This window comes from Bufo bufo, chromosome 2, assembly GCF_905171765.1.
Source record: "Bufo bufo chromosome 2, aBufBuf1.1, whole genome shotgun sequence".
In the NCBI taxonomy this organism is placed as follows: domain Eukaryota; kingdom Metazoa; phylum Chordata; class Amphibia; order Anura; family Bufonidae; genus Bufo; species Bufo bufo.
The window spans coordinates 809,833,643-809,854,205 of NC_053390.1; the positions used below are offsets into that span (position 1 = coordinate 809,833,643).

The 20,563-nt window shown below is 48.5% G+C and overlaps 1 protein-coding gene across 1 annotated transcript in view; it reads left to right on the forward strand.

Moving 5' to 3' along the window:
* DNAAF9 (dynein axonemal assembly factor 9) overlaps positions 1-20,563 on the forward strand; it is a 77,888-nt gene that overhangs the window by 18,116 nt on the left and 39,209 nt on the right. The window contains exons 9-12 of the mRNA XM_040419331.1: positions 3,591-3,646; positions 11,018-11,153; positions 14,006-14,087; positions 14,495-14,531. Of these exons, the coding sequence (XP_040275265.1) occupies positions 3,591-3,646; positions 11,018-11,153; positions 14,006-14,087; positions 14,495-14,531 (311 nt within the window). The remainder of the gene's footprint in view (positions 1-3,590; positions 3,647-11,017; positions 11,154-14,005; positions 14,088-14,494; positions 14,532-20,563) is intronic.

Sequence of the window (20,563 nt, forward strand, 5' to 3'; positions counted from 1 at the left end):
GACCTCCGCCTGAAGGCCGCCCCCTGCTTTTCAGGGACATCTGGCAGGCACACGTCTCCGACGCCTGGGCACTCAAGATTGTGTCATCTGGATCCAAAATCGAGTTCCCGTCCCTCCCTCCGGATCGTTTCTTTCGGTCCCGTTCTCCGCGGGACCCCGAGTGTGCTGCCGCCTTCTCCGAAGCCATTCGTGCCCTTCTGGACAAGGGAGTTATTACTCCCGTTCCTCCAAGGGACAGATTCAAGGGGTTCTACTCGAACCTCTTTGTGGTTCCCAAAAAGGAAGGCTCGGTGAGACCAATCTTGGACCTCAAACGGTTAAACCGTTTTCTCCGTCTCCGCCGATTCAGGATGGAGTCCCTCCGATCCGTGGTAGCTTCTCTGGAGAAAGGGGAGTTTGTCGTCAATCGACATCCAGGATGCTTACCTCCACGTCCCGATCGCTCGGTGTCACCAGCGTTTCCTTCGCTTTGCGGTGGGGAACGACCACTATCAATCTGTCGCCCTCCCCTTCGGCCTGGCGACGGCCCCTCAGGTGTTCACCAAGATCCTAGCCCCTGCCTTGGCCTTGCTCCGCTTCAGGAGTGTTTTTCTGCTTCCCTACTTGGACGACCTCCCTTTTCCCAGACGTCCGCCAGACCCTGGAGCGGTTCGGTTGGATTATCAACCTTCCCAAGTCTTCCCTTACCCCCTCCAGACAACTCGTCTTCCTGGGGATGCTGCTGGATACGGAAGCGGCGGAGGTTCGTCTCCCACCGGAAAAGCGTCTGACCCTTCACCGTTCGGTTCAGACCCTTCTTCCCCACCGCTGTCCGTCCTTCCGGTCCAGCATGCGGGTATTGGGACAGATGGTGTCCTGCTTCGAAGCGATTCCGTTCGCGCAATATCACTCCCGCATCTTCCAGACGGCGATCCTGTCTGCCTGGGACAAGTCCCCGGAGAGTCTGGACCGGACCTTCCTTCTACCTCCCCACGTTCGGACCTCCCTCCTCTGGTGGTTACGGAACCCCTCTCCAAGGAAAATCCTTTCTGCCGATGACCTGGTTGGTGGTCACCACCGATGCCAGTCTGCAGGGTTGGGGAGGGGTGTTTCCTCCCCGGTCTGTCCAGGGCACTTGGTCTCCATCGGAGTCCAAGTTGCCGATAAACATCCTGGAGTTGAGGGCGATTCTCCTATCGCTCCGGCACTGGACTCCCCTGCTTCGGGGCCATCCCGTCCCTGTCAAATCGGACAACGCCACGGCCGTGGCGTACGTAAATCACCAGGGGGGCACTCCCAGTGCAGCGGCTATGCAGGAAGTGTCCCACATCCTCCTCTGGGCGGAAGCTCATGTTCCGGCCCTGTCAGCGATTTACATCCCAGGGGTGGAGAACTGGGCGGCGGACTTCATCAGCCGGACCACAATCGACCCGGGCGAGTGGTCTTTACACCCCGATGTGTTCGAGTCCATTTGCCCCTGTTGGGGTCGTCCGGATGTGGATCTCATGGCCTCCAGGTTCAACCACAAGCTCCCCACCTTCCTGTTCAGGTCCAAGGACCCGAAGGCGTACGGCGCCAACGCTCTCGTTCTTCCGTGGACGGAATTTTCCCTCCTGTATGTGTTTCCGCCCCTCCCCCTTCTGCCTCTGGTTCTCCGGAAGATCGCGACAGAAGGCGTTCCTACGATCCTGGTAACTCCAGATTGGCCTCGCCGGCCTTGGTAAGCCAACCTGATGCTGCTCCTGGGAGACACGCCTTGGCCACTGCCTCTAAGAGAAGACCTTCTCTCTCAAGGGCCGATCTTCCACCAGCATTTAGGGTCGCTACGTTTAATGGCGTGGCTGTTGGGACCGCAGTTTTGACGCGACTGGGTTTTTCGGCGGATGTGGTTCGCACCATGATCCGCGAACGGAAGCCGGCCTCGTCAAGGATTTATTACCGGACTTGGCGGTCTTACCTAGGATTCTGTGAGAATCTGGATGTTCATCCTCTTCATTTTTCCCTCACCACGGTCCTGTCCTTTTTACAGTCTGGCCTGGACCTCAGCTCCTTAACGGGTCACGTCTCGGCGCTGTCCATCCTCTTCCAGCGTCCTTTGGCCCCTCTCGGGCCTGTCAAAACCTTCATCCAGGGAGTTGCTCACTCTGTTCCTCTGTATCGCTCTCCCATTCCGCCCTGGGACCTTAATGTTGTGCTCTCGGCGCTCCAAGCCTCCCCCTTCGAGCCGTTACGGAAGGTCTCTATTCGCCTTTTGTCCTGCAAAGTCATGTTCCTTGTGGCCATCACGTCTCTCCGACGGGTGTCTGAAATGGCGGCGCTTTCTTGTGCTGAGCCCCTTCTGGTCTTCCACCAAGATAAGGCTGTTCTCCGTCCGGTCCCTTCCTTCCTCCCGAAGGTGGTTTCCGCCTTTCATCTCAACGAGGACATCGTCCTCCCTTCCCTTTGTCCGTCTCCTTCTCACCCTCGAGAACGGGAGCTGCACCGCCTAGATGTCGTTAGGGCCCTGAAGATTTACCTGGAGATCACCGGCCCCTTTCGGCGCACGGACTCTCTTTTTGTGGTTTCGGAAGGTTCGCGCAAGGGGTTGGCGGCGTCCAGGGTGTCTATTGCCCACTTCATCAAGATGGCTATTGCCAAGGCTTACCGCCCCAAGGGCAAGGAGCCGGCCTTTGGTGTTACCGCTCATTCTACCAGAGCGGTCGGTGCCTCTTGGGCCCAGAGGCATCGGGCTTCGGCTGAACAACTGTGCAAGGTGGCCACCTGGTCTTCCTTGCACACCTTCACCAAGTTCTACAGGTTGAACACCTATGCATCGGCGGATGCTGCTTTGGGCCGCCTGGTCTTGCAGGCGGCGGTTTCTTGATTCCTCCGGTGGTTTCGCCTTGGGCTGTGGTCCCTCCCCTCTTGGACTGCTCTCGAACGTCCCAAGGTTTCCTGTGTCCCCCAAGGAAATGGACGAGAAAACAAGATTTTTGTATAACTTACCAGTAAAATCTCTTTCTCGCTCTTCCTTGGGGGACACAGCACCCACCCATTGTTCTGCTTCTACAGGTTACGGTTTAGTTGCCCTGTCGGGTAGTTTACTTGTTTGGTTCCGCATGGTTGGTCATTGCCTTTTTTTCACTACTTGGACACGCAACTGGCAGTCTCTCTCTCCAGGCTGAGGGTATAGCTGCTGGAGGAGGGGCTTAACAGTTTTCACTTAGTGTCATGCCTCCTAGGGAGCTGAGCTATACCCAAGGTCTCCTGTGTCCCCCAAGGAAGAGCGAGAAAGAGATTTTACTGGTAAGTTATACAAAAATCTCGTTTCCTTTCGCACACCGGTTTTGTGAAACCTCCCCCTAACAGTCCCACAGGCTACATACACATACAAGCGCATGGGCATGAGCCCTTTCACGTAGTTCTGTGACCATGTGATAATGCACAGGATTTTACAATTTGCCACCTGGTTCCTCCTGTTGTATCGACGAGTTATTTTTATGCTTTGTTATTATAGTGTGTGAAGGTTATCAAGATGTGACTCATCTGAAGCATCATTGTAGTGAATTGATTACTTGATAATAAATGATATGAATTCTTATAAGACTGTGTCATCTCTTATTATCCTGCAGCCGTTCAGGAGTTACTTCACCCACGGGATGCTCTCCAGCCATATCGCAGATAACAGGTTTGTGTGTCTCATTTTTGGAATTCTCTGTCTTTCTGAACAATCTCTGTTATTATCATTCCTAAGTTATATGCTGAGGGCTCCGGATGGAGGAAACAGTTACTGTACTAGAAGAATACCTCTGTGTACAATAATGTTATCACTGTAATACTGCCCCATGTATAAGATTGGAACTACTGGATCACTGTTTCCTAAGTACAAGAATATAACTACTATAATACTGCTCCTATGTACAAGAATATAACTACTATAATACTGCCTCCTATGTACAAGAATATAACTACTATAATACTGCTCCTATGTACAAGAATATAACCACTATAATACTGCTCCTATGTACAAGAATATAACTACTATAATACTGCCTCCTATGTACAAGAATATAACTACTATAATACTGCCTCCTATGTACAAGAATATAACTACTATAATACTGCCTCCTATGTACAAGAATATAACTACTATAATACTGCTCCTATGTACAAGAATATAACTACTATAATACTGCCTCCTATGTACAAGAATATAACTACTATAATACTGCTCCTATGTACAAGAATATAACTACTATAATACTGCTCCTATGTACAAGAATATAACTACTATAATACTGCTCCTATGTACAAGAATATAACTACTATAATACTGCTCCTATGTACAAGAATATAACTACTATAATACTGCCTCCTATGTACAAGAATATAACTACTATAATTCTGCCTCCTATGTACAAGAATATAACTACTATAATACTGCCTCCTATGTACAAGAATATAACTACTATAATACTGCTCCTATGTACAAGAATATAACTACTATAATACTGCCCCTATGTACAAGAATATAACTACTATAATACTGCCTCCTATGTACAAGAATATAACTACTATAATACTGCCTCCTATGTACAAGAATATAACTACTATAATACTGCTCCTATGTACAGGAATATAACTACTATAATACTGCTCCTATGTACAAGAATATAACTACTATAATACTGCTCCTATGTACAAGAATATAACTACTATAATACTGCTCCTATGTACAAGAATATAACTACTATAATACTGCTCCTATATACAAGAATATAACTACTATAATACTGCTCCTATGTACAAGAATATAACTACTATAATACTGCTCCTATGTACAAGAATATAACTACTATAATACTGCTCCTATGTACAAGAATATAACTACTATAATACTGCCTCCTATGTACAAGAATATAACTACTATAATACTGCTCCTATGTACAAGAATATAACTGCTATAATACTGCCTCCTATGTACAGGAATATAACTACTATAATACTGCTCCTATGTACAAGAATATAACTACTATAATACTGCTCCTATGTACAAGTATATAACTACTATAATACTGCTCCTATGTACAAGAATATAACTACTATAATACTGCCTCCTATGTACAAGAGTATAACTACTATAATACTACTCCTATGTACAAGAATATAACTACTATAATACTGCTCCTATGTACAAGAATATAACTACTATAATACTGCCTCCTATGTACAAGAATATAACTACTATAATACTGCTCCTATGTACAAGAATATAACTACTATAATACTGCCTCCTATGTACAGGAATATAACTACTATAATACTGCTTCTATGTACAAGAATATAACTACTATAATACTGCTCCTATGTACAAGAATATAACTACTATAATACTGCTCCTATGTACAAGAATATAACTCACTTAAAGAAGCACTCCCAGAAAAAAAAATATTCTCTGACCTATTAGAAAAGTACATGATGTAAACTGTAGTGAAGGTTATCTTCTCACCAGTGACTGTATTTGTGAGTTATAACCTCCCTTCTGATCCTCAGGTGTGTTGTGACCAGCACTCTAATCTCTAACTGAAACCAGACAGGAAGTCAGTTACTTCTCTATTTATTTCTATGACACGGACATGGAAGCTCCTATAGAAATACATAGAGAAACTAACTTCCTGTCCACACATAAGATGCATGACACAGCTGAGGATCAGAAGGGAGGTTATCACTCACAAATAGTCACTGGTAAGAAGATTTCCTTCACTGCAGTTTACATAATGCACCTTTCTAACAGCTCAGAGAATAATTGGATTTTTCTACTTACTGTAAAATTCCTTTCTCGTTCAATTCATTGGGGGACATGGCACCATGGGTCTACGCCCAGCTACCACTAGGAGGCGACACCTAGATATGAAAAAGGTTGGCTCCGCCCAGGTAGCCTAGGCCCTCTCCACAGACACTAGGCTAATCATTTTGTAGCAATAGCAGTAGGAGAGAGAAACAAAAGCAAAGAACCAACATGTCCTAGACCGGGGAAGGAAAGAAGAACAGCAGCCCGGTGACTAAGAGAAATTAAAACAAAAGGGTGGGATCTGTTTACCCCAATGAACTGAACGAGAAAGGGATTTTACGGCGAGTACAAAAATCAAATATTCTCGTTAATGTCATTGGGGGACATGGCACCATAGGACATCCCAAAGCAGTCCCCGAGGGTGGGAAGGAAATCTCATCCAAAAAGTTGGGTGCACAGGTGCAGGAGAACCATGTGACCCAGCCGGACCAGGAGAGGCCATAGCATGATATGGTAGATAGAAAACTAATGAAGCGAGCCGAGAGGCTCCCGAACCAGGAAGAGTCCAAAGAAAAAAATTATGGGAGATCGCCAGGATCCCAAGGACAAGTGCCTGGGAGAAAAGGCCATATGCAAGAAAGGAACAATGGGAAACGCCCAGCTCCACCCAAGGTGGGAAAAATAAGGAAGCTAGAGAATAGGGAGCAGGGCTAGATGTCCTGCGCAAGGACCGAGTGTTGAACAAGTGCGCACTAGAGAGCCAGAGGAAGGATCTGGAAGAACCAAGGCTCCTCCGGAAGAAACATAGAGCAGCACAACCAGAAGGCGTCTGTTGGTCATGGCCTAGCGCTCTGCATATAGAAGGATGCTCCAGGATCTATAAGAGGACAGACCCGACAAGAAAAATTAGACTATGAGGGAACCTGGCAGGAGAGAAAATGTCTGGGAAAAGGACAGGAGCAGTCCTGGAGACAAGCTAAAGGAAGACCCTGTGGACCACCGCTCGGCAAAAGGAAGGCGATTCCATAAGGCCTGGAAGCAAAAGAACCCGACCAGTAAGAGGACCCAGCAAGGAAAAAAACTCTAAATTGTCTCAAACCAAAAACATGGCCTGTCCGTGGCAAACACCATGTAAAGGCTAGGGTAGAGGGGAAACAAGGAAGCACTGGAGGCTGAACGGTTGAGAGAAAGAATAGCAAAGACTCACCATGGGAAGGGAGCAAGCCTCCTTCCATTGCAAGGCAGGTGGGGAAAAAGATAAACACCCTAGGAGAAGGTGGACACCCCATCCTGCCAGAGAAAGCAGCCAACCTCTGGGGGAGAAGGGGGTCCTTGGTAATGGCCAGGAGAAGGGAACGTAAAGACAAGGTTCCCACACAAAAGAAGGCGAGAATCGAGCTTCAGAAAAACTGGAACAAAATATCACTGCGAAATGTAAGACCAGAGAAATCCCTGGCCACATGAAGTCTCGGGAAAAAAGGAACCAGTCGCAGGCCCTGGTAATACAAGTGGAGACACACTCGTCTGAGAGATATTGGAGTAGAAGAGAAAGGACTCCAAACAGCCTAAGGAGGAACAGTTCTCAAATCGAGGGAAAAGTTCCATCCCAGAAGTGGCCAATATGAATGTAAATTTCAAACTGGAGCAACAAACCCCCAGGTACCAGGACCCGAACCTGGGGAGATGGGACAATAGGTTAGAATCTCAAGAGGGAAACAAGTCTATGGGGATCCAGGAGGGAAAAGAACCAAACCAGGCCCAAAGAAGTAGTAGTTGTCATAGAGATGCAGTGAGTAGCTTCCCCAGAGGGAATCGGCCAGCTAGATGGTGTAAGAATCATTGGGACAGGGACTCCAAGCAGGATTACCCAGTCAGAGGATCAAGTAGGGTCCACAGAACTGGGCCACATGAGGACAATAATAGCCAGATTATCAAAGGAAAAATAAAATGTAGTAACCATAGGGAAAAAAAAACATCAGCCATGGTTGGGGTACTTTTACACTTGCGGCAGAGGATTCCTGCCAGGTCCGGCAATTCGGACGCAAACGGATGCATTTGTGAGATGGATCCGGATGTGTCTAACAAATGGATTGCAATACCAGATTCGTCTTTCCGGTTGTCATCCGTGGATGGCAGGGAAGTCAGAAAACTGATGCGGCCTTGTCACAGCCGGAGCTAGGGACTAAAGTAGGTGCCGCAGCCGAAAATGAAGCACCCTAAGCGGGCGGACACCACGGGACCTGGACAGGACAGGAGGGAATGTCCTGGGGGGAGGGAAGGGGGGGTTCATTGCGAGAGAGAGAATGAGCCACACAGAGATCCTGGATGCCAGGAAAAAGGCCGGGACTGGTGTGGCCTAGTCCAGGCACAAGCCAGGGACTAGAGTAATTAGGAGTCCGAGGAAGGGAGGGGACCCGATGGAGTATGGATGGATGGGAGGAAAGGAATCCCTAACTAGGGCAGGGAGCATACTCGCCATCTGGCGTCTTCAGGCGCTGCATGGTCACCCCTTCGGTAAACTCTCACTAGAGTTGGATTACCGGTACTCCACTGCAGATGCAGTAATGGGGGAATGGGTGACCGGTGAGGTACCGAGGTAAGCGCCCGCAGGGGGTGCTACTAAAGTGGATTTCTCGCACATTCCATTGGGGGACACAGACCATGGGTATAGCCTAGGACGGTGATGCAGGAGGCGGAGAGGATCCTCCAATGGTCGGAGACTCATGTTCCAGTACTGTCGGCAGTGTACATCCCGGGGATCGACAATTGGAAGGCGGACTTTCTAAGCCGCAACACGGTGGATCCAGGAGAGTGGTCCTTAAATCCGGAAGTTTTCGAGGACATCTGTCGCCAGTGTCGACCTGATGGCGTCCAGGCTCAACAACAAGGTTCCCACGTTTCTGGCCCGTGCTCGCGACCCAGAGGCGTACGGGGTGGACGCGCTGGTGTCTCCGTGGCGAGGCTTCCCTCTCCTTTTATGTCTTTTCACCTCTGCCTCTACTACCAAAGGTCCTTCGCAAGATCACGTTGGAAGGGATTCCGACCATTCTCATCTCCCCCGATTGGCTGCGCCGCGCCTGGTTCTCGGATGTCACTCAGATGCTGGCAGACGTGCCGTGGCCTCTTCCTCTCAGGGAGGACCTACTGTCTGAAGGACCGCTCTTCCACCAGAATTTACGGTCACTGCGTTTAACTGCGTGGCTGTTGAGACCGCCATCCTGAAGAAGAGGGGCTTCTCGGACTCTGTGGTGAAGACCATGATCAAGGCCAGAAAACCAGTTTCATCCCAGATATACTATCGTACCTGAAAGGCCTTTCTTGCGTTTTGTGAGAAACTGGGAGTTTTTACCCTTCGTTTCTCGGTTCCGGTGTTCCTCTCCTTTCTCCAGTCGGGTCTTGAGATGGAAATGTCCTTGAGCTCTCTGAAGGGTCAGGTCTCTGCTCTGGACATTTTCTTTCAGCGATCCCTGGCTCTGCTCGGTCCAGTGAGGACCTTCCTACAAGGGGTGGCGCATTCGGTCCCTCCGTATGTTCCTCCCCTGCCCCCCTGGGACTTTAACTTGGTTCTGTTTTCCCTCCAGGCGGCTCCCTTTGAACCTTTGAGGGAGGTTTCTTTGAATCTTCTCACCTGGAAGGTGGTCTTTTTGGTGGCGATCACCTCGATCAGGAGGGTATCGGAGCTGGCCGCGCTTTCCTGTAGGGAGCCCTTTTTGGTCTTCCATCAGGGTAAGGCGGTGCTGCGCCCGGTCCCTTCATTTTTGCCCAAGGTAGTCTCCGCCTTCGACCTTAATGAAGATATAGTCCTGCCCTCTTTTTGTCCATCTCCGGCGAACCGCAAGGAGCGCGCTCTCCATTCCCTGGACGTTGTCCGGGCTCTGCGTGTGTACCTGTCGGTGACTGCCTCTTTCCGCCGTACGGATTCCCTTTTCGTGGTTCCGGAAGGGCCTCGTAAAGGTCTGGCGGCTTCCAAGGTCTCGGTAGCCTGATGGATTCGGACGGCTATTGCCACGGCTTATCGTGCCCGTGGCAGGGTTCCCCCAGCTGGGGTTACCGCGCACTCCACCAGGGCGGTAGGGGCCTCCTGGGCTAGGCGTAATCGCGCCTCGGCATCTCATCTTTGTAAGGCGGCCACCTGGTCTTCCTTACATACCTTTTACAAAGTTTTACCAGTTGCACTCTTTGGCATCGGCTGATGCTGTCCTTGGGTGCAAGGTATTGCAGGCGGTGGTTCCTGTTTGACCGCTGGCTGTTTTTCTCCTGGAGGTGCCGGTTTTTCCCACCCCATGGACTGCTCTAGGACGTCCCATGGTCTGTGTCCCCCAATGGAATGTGCGAGAAAAGGAGATTTTTTGTGAAACTCACCTGTAAAATCTTTTTCTCGTCTTTTCCATTGGGGGACACAGCTCCCTCCCATTCTTACCTGTTGTAGGAAGGGTTGGTTTAGTTCTTCCGGTCCTGAAGGTTTTTGGTCCGATGGCGGTATTGCCTTGTTCTGGTCTCTATGGCTTTGGTCTCCTTCTCCTACTGCTTTTGCATGCACTGGGGTCCTCCCGGTGGAACATGGGGGTATAGCCCAGGGAGGAGGAGCTTTCTTTTCTATTTGCATAGTGTCTCCTCCTAGTAATGACCTAGGCTATACCCATGGTCTGTGTCCCCCAATGGAAAAGACAAGAAAAAGATTTTACAGGTGAGTTTCACAAAAAATCTCCTTTTCCACGATGAAGACCCCCTGCTGCAGGATAAAAACCTGTACCTATAAAGTGAAGAGAAAAAAGAAAGAAAAAAAGAAAAAATAGTAGCAGCAAGACCTCTAGGAGAAGAGCAGGTTGTGTCTGCCTCCTATGGACACTAGACCAAAACTGATTAGCCTAGTGTCTGTGGAGAGGGTACAGCCCACCTGGGCGGAGCCAACCTTTTTCATATCTAGTGTCGCCTCCTAGTGGTAGCTGGGCGTATACCCATGGTGGCGTGTCCCCCAATGACATTAACAAGAAAAAACTCTTTGTTGGAGCGCTCCTTCAATAATATTGTTGCAGTCCATAGTCGTGGTGTGCTGTTTTGATTAGAGGGTATTAAGGGATTGCAGGCTACAGAATGCCATCAGGATTTCTCGACAGGCAGTGAACGGCTTCCTCTGGATTTGTCTTCAATTGTTATCCCAGATGTGGTCTTGTTCCTGTTATTCCCTTTGTGCCTCTATAAGTCCAACAATCTGAATTGGTGAGAGGCATCTATTTGGTCTTTTCTAATTGTCTGATCTTCATGTAGTCCTTGTAGGCAGCCATTTGTACTGTTCGGCAGTCATTCCACCAAAGAGAACCTGAAACCTGGCAACTTTATATTCCCATCAGAAGGTCACCTGGTCAGGAACACAGGGCCTGGACGCAGCACAGCCAAACACCTGGTAAGGAGCAAGCAATCTGTAATGTTCCATAGCTATTTACACTGCATAACAACCGAGGCACATTATTTATCTTGTATTGAGTTCTATCCTGTATTATACTCCAGAGCTGCACTCACTATTCTGCTGGTGCAGTCACTGTGTACATACATTACTTATCCTGTACTGATCCTGAGTTACATCCTGTATTATCCTCCAGAGCTGCACACACTATTCTGCTGGTGGAGTCACTGTGTACATACATTACATTACTTATCCTATACTGATCCTGAGTTACATCCTGTATTATACTCCAGAGCTGCACTCACTATTCTGCTGGTGGAGTCACTGTGTACATACATTACATTACTTATCCTGTACTGATCCTGAGTTACATCCTGTATTATACTCCAGAGCTGCACTCACTATTCTGCTGGTGCAGTCACTGTGTACATACATTACATTACTTATCCTGTACTGATCCTGAGTTACATCCTGTATTATACTCCAGAGCTGCACTCACTATTCTGCTGGTGGAGTCACTGTGTACATACATTTACATTACTTATCCTGTACTGATCCTGAGTTACATCCTGTATTATACTCCAGAGCTGCACTCACTATTCTGCTGGTGGAGTCACTGTGTGCATACATTACATTACTTATCCTGTACTGATCCTGAGTTACATCCTGTATTATACTCCAGAGCTGCACTCACTATTCTGCTGGTGCAGTCACTGTGTACATACATTACATTACTTATCCTGTTCATATCCTGAGTTACATCCTGTATTATACTCCAGAGCTGCACTCACTATTCTGCTGGTGCAGTCACTGTGTACATACATTACATTACTTATCCTGTACTGATTCTGAGTTATATTCTGTATTATACTCCAGAGCTGCACTCACTATTCTGCTGGTGCAGTCACTGTGTACATTACATTACATTACTTATCCTGTACTGATCCTGAGTTACATCCTGTATTATACTCCAGAGCTGCACTCACTATTCTGCTGGTGGAGTCACTGTGTACATACATTACATTACTTATCCTGTACTGATCCTGAGTTACATCCTGTAATATACTCCAGAGCTGCACTCACTATTCTGCTGGTGGAGTCACTGTGTACATACATTACATTACTTATCCTGTACTGATCCTGAGTTACATCCTGTATTATACTCCAGAGCTGCACTCACTATTCTGCTGGTGCAGTCACTGTGTACATACATTACATTACTTATCCTGTACTGATTCTGAGCTACATCCTGTATTATACTCCAGAGCTGTGCTCACTATTCTGCTGGTGCAGTCACTGTGTACATACATTACATTACTTATCCTGTACTGATCCTGAGTTACATTCTGTATTATACTCCAGAGCTGCACTCACTATTCTGCTGGTGCAGTCACTGTGTACATACATTACATTACTTATCCTGTACTGATCCTGAGTTACATCCTGTATTATACTCCAGAGCTGCACTCACTATTCTGCTGGTGCAGTCACTGTGTACATATATTACATTACTTATCCTGTACTGATCCTGAGTTACATCCTGTATTATACTCCAGAGCTGCACTCACTATTCTGCTGGTGCAGTCACTGTGTACATATATTACATTACTTATTCTGTACTGATCCTGAGTTACACCCTGTATTATACTCCAGAGCTGCACTCACTATTCTGCTGGTGCAGTCACTGTGTACATACATTACATTACTTATCCTGTACTGATCCTGAGTTACATCCTGCATTATACTCCAGAGCTGCACTCACTATTCTGCTGGTGCAGTCACTGTATACATACATTACTTATCCTGTACTGATCCTGAGTTACATCCTGTATTATACTCCAGAGCTGCACTCACTATTCTGCTGGTGGAGTCACTGTGTACATACATTACTTATCCTGTACTGATCCTGAGTTACATCCTGTATTATACTCCAGAGCTGCACTCACTATTCTGCTGGTGCAGTCACTGTGTACATACATTACATTACTTATCCTGTACTGATCCTGAGTTACATCCTGTATTATACTCCAGAGCTGCACTCACTATTCTGCTGGTGCAGTCACTGTGTACATACATTACTTATCCTGTACTGATCCTGAGTTACATCCTGTATTATACTCCAGAGCTGCACTCACTATTCTGCTGGTGCAGTCACTGTGTACATACATTACTTATCCTTTACTGATCCTGAGTTACATCCTGTATTATACTCCAGAGCTGCACTCACTATTCTGCTGGTGCAGTCACTGTGTACATACATTACTTATCCTGTACTGATCCTGAGTTACATCCTGTATTATACTCCAGAGCTGCACTCACTATTCTGCTGGTGCAGTCACTGTGTACATACATTACATTACTTATCCTGTACTGATCCTGAGTTACATCCTGTATTATACTCCAGAGCTGTTCTTACTAATGTTTTGCAGCAGCAGAATAGCGAGTGCAGCTCTGGAGTATAATACAACTTGCTGAGCATCCTGTTTACCATGCAGTTCTGTCACACTGTGACATTTAGTGATGTGTGTGCTGTATACATCCCCCCCCCTCCCATCTGACAGGACATGCTGCTGTGAATCTGGCCTGTCAGTGCTGGCTCTGGTAATTACACGTTCTGTATGTGATGACTTCAGGAGTGAATATTCCTTGTGTAGACGGCAATGCTGTCCTTGTGTATATGTGTACTGTATATACTGTGTGTGTGTGTGTGTGTATATATGTATATGTATATATATATATATATATATATATATATATATATATATATATATATATATATATATGGCAAAAAGTGCTGCTTCTTTTCTTTATTTCTCTATATATATATACTCAGATCTCATTTTTATTCACAGGTTGCACAGTGCGTCTCTGCAAAGGGGCCCTTAGCCTGTTCCAGGACTTACTTTTTTGGGGCCACCCATGTTCCATATTTGGGTAGGTTCACTCTTGGCATTGCGGACTGTTAGTTGTTCAGGACTTCCTCCCACTTCTATACCATTAATGAGGGGGAAGCCCCTCTTACACTGTCCAGCGGGCATCTTTCAGGGCAGCCTACGTGTAGCCACTGAGCTGCGTCCCCGCTGTCATGGCCGTCTTTCTGCACGGTCTGTGGCTTGTATAAACTGTGCTGCCGACCACAGAGCTTTGTGCCATTTCCCTCCCAGGGTAGGTTACCAGCACATTACCTTGGTAGTGACCTGGGCACTATTGGAAGGGGCGCTCTGCCCAGTCCCGACCCACAAATACCCAGCTATCAGTAGTATCGCCCTATCGAAAAGCATTGATTCATCCTGACTCACAAGACAAATGTCTTCATGACTTTTCCTTCTCTTTTATTTTAGGTTGTGACAATGAGACTCACAAGAAAAATGAGCAAATGTGAGTATCCCTGTCATGGAGTATCTGTAATTAGTGTAGTGCTGTAAGCATGGGGCCCCACTGCACCCACCGTGGATAAAGCTTCCACACCCATCAAGGGGGCCCCCACTGCACCGACTGTGGATAAAGCTTCCACACTGATCAAGGGGCGCCCACTGCACCCACCGTGGATAAAGCTTCCACACCCATCAAGGGGGCCCCCACTGCACCGACCGTGGATAAAGCTTCCACACCCATCAAGGGGGCCCCCACTGCACCCACCGTGGATAAAGCTTCCACACTGATCAAGGGGCCCCCCACTGCACCCACCGTGGATAAAGCTTCCACACCCATCAAGGGGCCCCCCACTGCACCGACCGTGGATAAAGCTTCCACACCCATCAAGGGGGCCCCCCACTGCACCGACCGTGGATAAAGCTTCCACACCCATCAAGGGGGCCCCCACTGCACCCACCGTGGATAAAGCTTCCACACCCATCAAGGGGGCCCCCCACTGCACCGACCGTGGATAAAGCTTCCACACCCATCAAGGGGGCCCCCACTGCACCCACCGTGGATAAAGCTTCCACACCCATCAAGGGGGCCCCCACTGCACCGACCGTGGATAAAGCTTCCACACCCATCAAGGGGGCCCCCCACTGCACCGACCGTGGATAAAGCTTCCACACCCATCAAGGGGGCCCCCACTGCACCCACCGTGGATAAAGCTTCCACACCCATCAAGGGGGCCCCCACTGCACCGACTGTGGATAAAGCTTCCCCACTGATCAAGGGGGCCCCCACTGCACCGACTGTGGATAAAGCTTCCACACCCATCAAGGGGGCCCCCACTGCACTGATCGTGGATAAAGCTTCCACACCCATCAAGGGGGCCCTTACTGCACCGACTGTGGATAAAGCTTCCACACCCATCAAGGGGGCCCCCACTGCACCCACCGTGGATAAAGCTTCCACACCCATCAAGGGGGCCCCCACTGCACCGACTGTAGATAAAGCTTCCACACCCATCAAGGGGGCCCCCACTGCACCGACCGTGGATAAAGCTTCCACACCCATCAAGGGGGCCCCCACTGCACCGACCGTGGATAAAGCTTCCACACCCATCAAGGGGGCCCCCACTGCACCGACCGTGGATAAAGCTTCCACACCCATCAAGGGGGCCCCCACTGCACCGACCGTGGATAAAGCTTCCCCACCCATCCCGGATTTTGCTGTATGCTCTGAGTTGGCTTCCTCTTATTTCCTATAAATGATGCCAGCTGGACACAGCATAGGGAATACGCTCCTGATGTCTGCAGTACTGAACTGCTGGCACCTGGAGCAAGGACCTGGTCTGAGCACTCTCCAAAGGATAAGTTCCCGCGTCCTGCCTCTCCGTTCATTCTCTGTGGGCCTAGATATAGCCAAGTGCTGTACTGGGCTATTTCCAGTGGCCCCATAAAAAATGAAGGGAGTCGCAGGGTGCATGCTCCACTCTTGATGGAGTACATCAAGACGGGGGAACGGTACACCACATTCTCAGGATTAGAGGGGGTCCCAACAGTCGAAACCCCCCACTGTCCACCGAAAAGGTTAGTTATCCTATATCCTAAATTGAAAACTTGGCACATCCCCTTTAGGGCAGTCTATTGTAATAAGAAGTACTAGAGTGAGTGAGTAAGAAGTCCCAGGATGGAGCGCCTCCTGCTGGGGAGGATCCAGCAGCACTGAAATCACTGACATATCCAGTAACATTCTGCTTTTGAAACATGTATTCAGCTAGGGTTGGGCGATGTCAAAAATATTCCCACGATAACAATATTAAGACATTTATTGTGATAAACGATATATATCGCGATAAATACCCATTTAAAAGAAGAAAACCCTTAGGGCCACAAGGAGACATTATACTCTATGGGGGCCACAAGGAGATGTTCTACTGTATGGGGGCCACAAGGAGACATTATATTGTATGGGGGCAGCCACAAGGAGACGTTCTACTGTATGGTGGCCACAAGGAGACGTTCTACTGTATGGGGGCCACAAGGAGACGTTCTACTGTATGGGGGCCACAAGGAGACGTTCTACTGTATGGGGGCCACAAGGAGACGTTATACTGTATGGGGCAGCCACAAGGTGACGTTATACTGTATGGGGCAGCCACAAGGTGACGTTATACTGTATGGGGCAGCCACAAGGTGACGTTATACTGTATGGGGGCAGCCACAAGGAGACGTTATACTGTATGGGGGCCACAAGGAGACGTTATACTGTATGGGGGCAGCCACAAGGAGACGTTATATTGTATGGGTGCACAAGGTGACGTTATACTGTGGGGGCAGCCACAAGGAGACGTTATACTGTATGGGGCAGCCACAAGGAGACGTTATACCGTATGGGGCAGCCACAAGGAGACGTTATACCGTATGGGGCAGCCACAAGGAGACGTTATACTGTATGGGGGCAGCCACAAGGAGACGTTATACTGTATGGGGGCAGCCACAAGGAGACGTTATACTGTATGGGGGCAGCCACAAGGAGACGTTATACTGTATGGGGGCAGCCACAAGGTGACATTATACTGTATGGGGGGCAGCCACAAGGAGACGTTATACTGTATGGGGGCAGCCACAAGGAGACGTTATACCGTATGGGGCAGCCACAAGGAGACGTTATACCGTATGGGGCAGCCACAAGGAGACGTTATACTGTATGGGGGCAGCCACAAGGAGACATTATACTGTATGGGGGCAGCCACAAGGAGACGTTATACTGTATGGGGGCAGCCACAAGGAGACGTTATACTGTATGGGGGCAGCCACAAGGAGACGTTATACTGTATGGGGGCAGCCACAAGGAGACGTTATACTGTATGGGGGCAGCCACAAGGAGACGTTATACTGTATGGGGGCAGCCACAAAGAGACATTATACTGTATGGGGGCAGCCACAAGGTGACGTTATACTGTATGGGGGCAGCCACAAGGAGACGTTATACTGTATGGGGGCAGCCACAAGGAGACGTTATACTGTATGGGGGCAGCCACAAGGAGACGTTATACTGTATGGGGGCAGCCACAAGGAGACGTTATACTGTATGGGGGCAGCCACAAGGAGACGTTATACTGTATGGGGGCAGCCACAAGGAGACGTTATACTGTATGGGGGCAGCCACAAGGAGACGTTATACTGTATGTGGCAGCCACAAGGAGACGTTATACCGTATGGGGGCAGCTACAAGGAGACGTTATACCGTATGGGGGCAGCCACAAGGAGACGTTATACTGTATGGGGGCAGCCACAAGGAGACGTTATACTGTATGGGGGCAGCCACAAGGAGACGTTATACTGTATGGGGGCAGCCACAAGGAGACGTTATACTGTATGGGGGCAGCCACAAGGAGACGTTATACTGTATGGGGGCAGCCACAAGGAGACGTTATACTGTATGGGGGCAGCCACAAGGAGACGTTATACTGTATGTGGCAGCCACAAGGAGACGTTATACTGTATGGGGGCAGCTACAAGGAGACGTTATACTGTATGGGGGCAGCCACAAGGAGACGTTATACTGTATGGGGGGCAGCCACAAGGAGACGTTATACTGTATGGGGGGCAGCCACAAGGAGACGTTATACTGTATGGGGGGCAGCCACAAGGAGACGTTATACTGTATGGGGGGCAGCCACAAGGAGACGTTATACTGTATGGGGGCGGCTACAAGGTGACGTTATACTGTATGGGGGCAGCCACAAGGAGACGTTATACTGTATGGGGGCAGCCACAAGGAGACGTTATACTGTATGGGGGCAGCCACAAGGAGACATTATACTGTATGGGGGCCACAAGGAGACATTATACTGTATGGGGGCAGCCACAAGGAGACGTTATACTGTATGGGGGCAGCCACAAGGAGACGTTATACTGTATGGGGGCAGCTACAAGGAGACGTTATACTGTATGGGGGCGGCTACAAGGAGACGTTATACTGACATATGGGGTCTTGTGGCCACCATACAGTAATGTCTTCTTGTTGGTCATGTATAGACCATGAGGACTCATGAGGACTCATTCCCTGATGCCTGCTATTTCAGTGTGCAGTAGTGCGGTGCAGCTTGCAGGCAGTAAGGGGTAGGCCAGAGTCAGACAGGGCCGCAGTAGAAGACATCCATGGTCACCGTCATGGACGGACATTACACCTTTATTCACTTGGGTTGGGGCCGGCTGTAATATATATTAGGGTCTCTCTTCACTTGCACGCGAAGTTGTGAACTCTGTGGGGGTCGGACTCGGAGTAACTTGAGAGACTTTCCTGCCACTCGCTCCTGTCTTGCTTCTCGGCGGCCTCGCTCATCATCTGATTCAGATGTCGGTGGGCAGAGACTTCATTATGGGAGCGAGGAGGAGCCGGGGGCGGCCGCTGCAGGCAGTAATGGTGCTGGGGGTATGCAAACATTCAGGGGCGGGCAGCCGCGGATGCAGATTTTGAAGCGGTCAGAGCACATGACCGCTTCTATGACGTCACAAAATACTCGCCATATCGCTATTTCCTAATACCGCTGTATATTGCCAAGACCGGTATATCTCCCAACCCTATATTGAGATTTACAGGAGATCTCAGTAAATGACAGGGATTTTCCAAACCGGACTCCACCTTTATATCTATATAGGTGAGATTTCAGTCATAACACCTTGGTGTCTGCTTCTCAGATGCGCTGATATGTTCTGGAATGTCACTGATAAGGACTTCATGTTTGGGCCCGCACATCGGGTCCTGGAGCACTGCTCTGGAGGGTCCATACCGCTCTGCATTACACTGCTGTTAAGGCTGTATTACACTGGCCGATATTTTGGCCGATAATTGCTAACGAGCGTTTGCAGTGTAATTCTGACGCCAAAGGCTATCGACACTTTAGCCCTTTTACCTTCCTAAAGGCAAAAATTAAGTAACTTTCTCTATAGTCTTCATTAACCTGTAGGATACCAATGCCGTACATGTACGGCGCTGGGAAGTGTGTCTGAATTCCCAGCGCCGTACTGCTACGGCGCGTTGATTGGGCGGGCGCAGGGTTCCAGCAGTCACTGATAGCCGGACCCCTACTGTATGCGCTGTCATCGGTGAAAACACAGATGCCGACGCATTAAACCTCGGGCTGTCGTGGTCAGCTCCGACTGCGGCATGTGCCGTATCCTGACGGATACCGGGTGTCCATTGGGTCCCCGCGCTGCTGTGACGGAGGCCCGATGGCTGGGATGGCAGCCTGTGAGATCCAGCCCCCTGTATTACACTGTGTAATACACTTACAGCCAATGCATTACAAAACAGAAGTATTGGAATGCATTGTAAAGGAGATCAGACCCCCAAAAGTTGAAGTCCCAGAGTGAGACAAAAAAATAAAGTAAAAAAATAAAATTTTACAAATAAAAAATTTTAAGTTTCAAGTAAAAAAAAAAAAAAAGCATCCTTTTACCAAATTAGTAAAAAAAAAAATAATGTGTAATGATTGATAACCATTTTATAAAGTATTACTATCTGTGTATTTAATATTTAGAAAATTGTGAATTTTTTTCAAATTTTTTGTGAATTTTGGATTATTTTATAAATAAAGGTGTAATATATCGACTCAAATTTACCACTGCCATGAAGTACAATGTGTCACAAGAAAACAATTTCAGAATGGCTTGGATAGGTAAAAGCGTTCCAAAGTTTTTACCACACAAAGTGACACATGTCAGATTTGCAAAAATCGGCCTGGGATTTAAGGTGCAAAGTGGCTCGGTACTGAAAGGGTTAAATATTCAAGATGCAGAGTGTGTGTAACTCCTTCACATAGCTGGCTGTGCTGATGCTTCAGGATGTGATGGCTCTCTCTGCACTCCCACATTTTTCTCAGTGCTATAGACAGCAGTAGGAAGTGAGGGGGTGGACAGAACAGATCAGAGAGTGGAGGAGAGGGAAAGCATTAATCTCTCCAGGGAGAGCAGATCACACAGGCTGCCCTCGGGTATTGTAATATACAGAGTGAGGCAGTAGTAGTGGACACAAGCCAACTA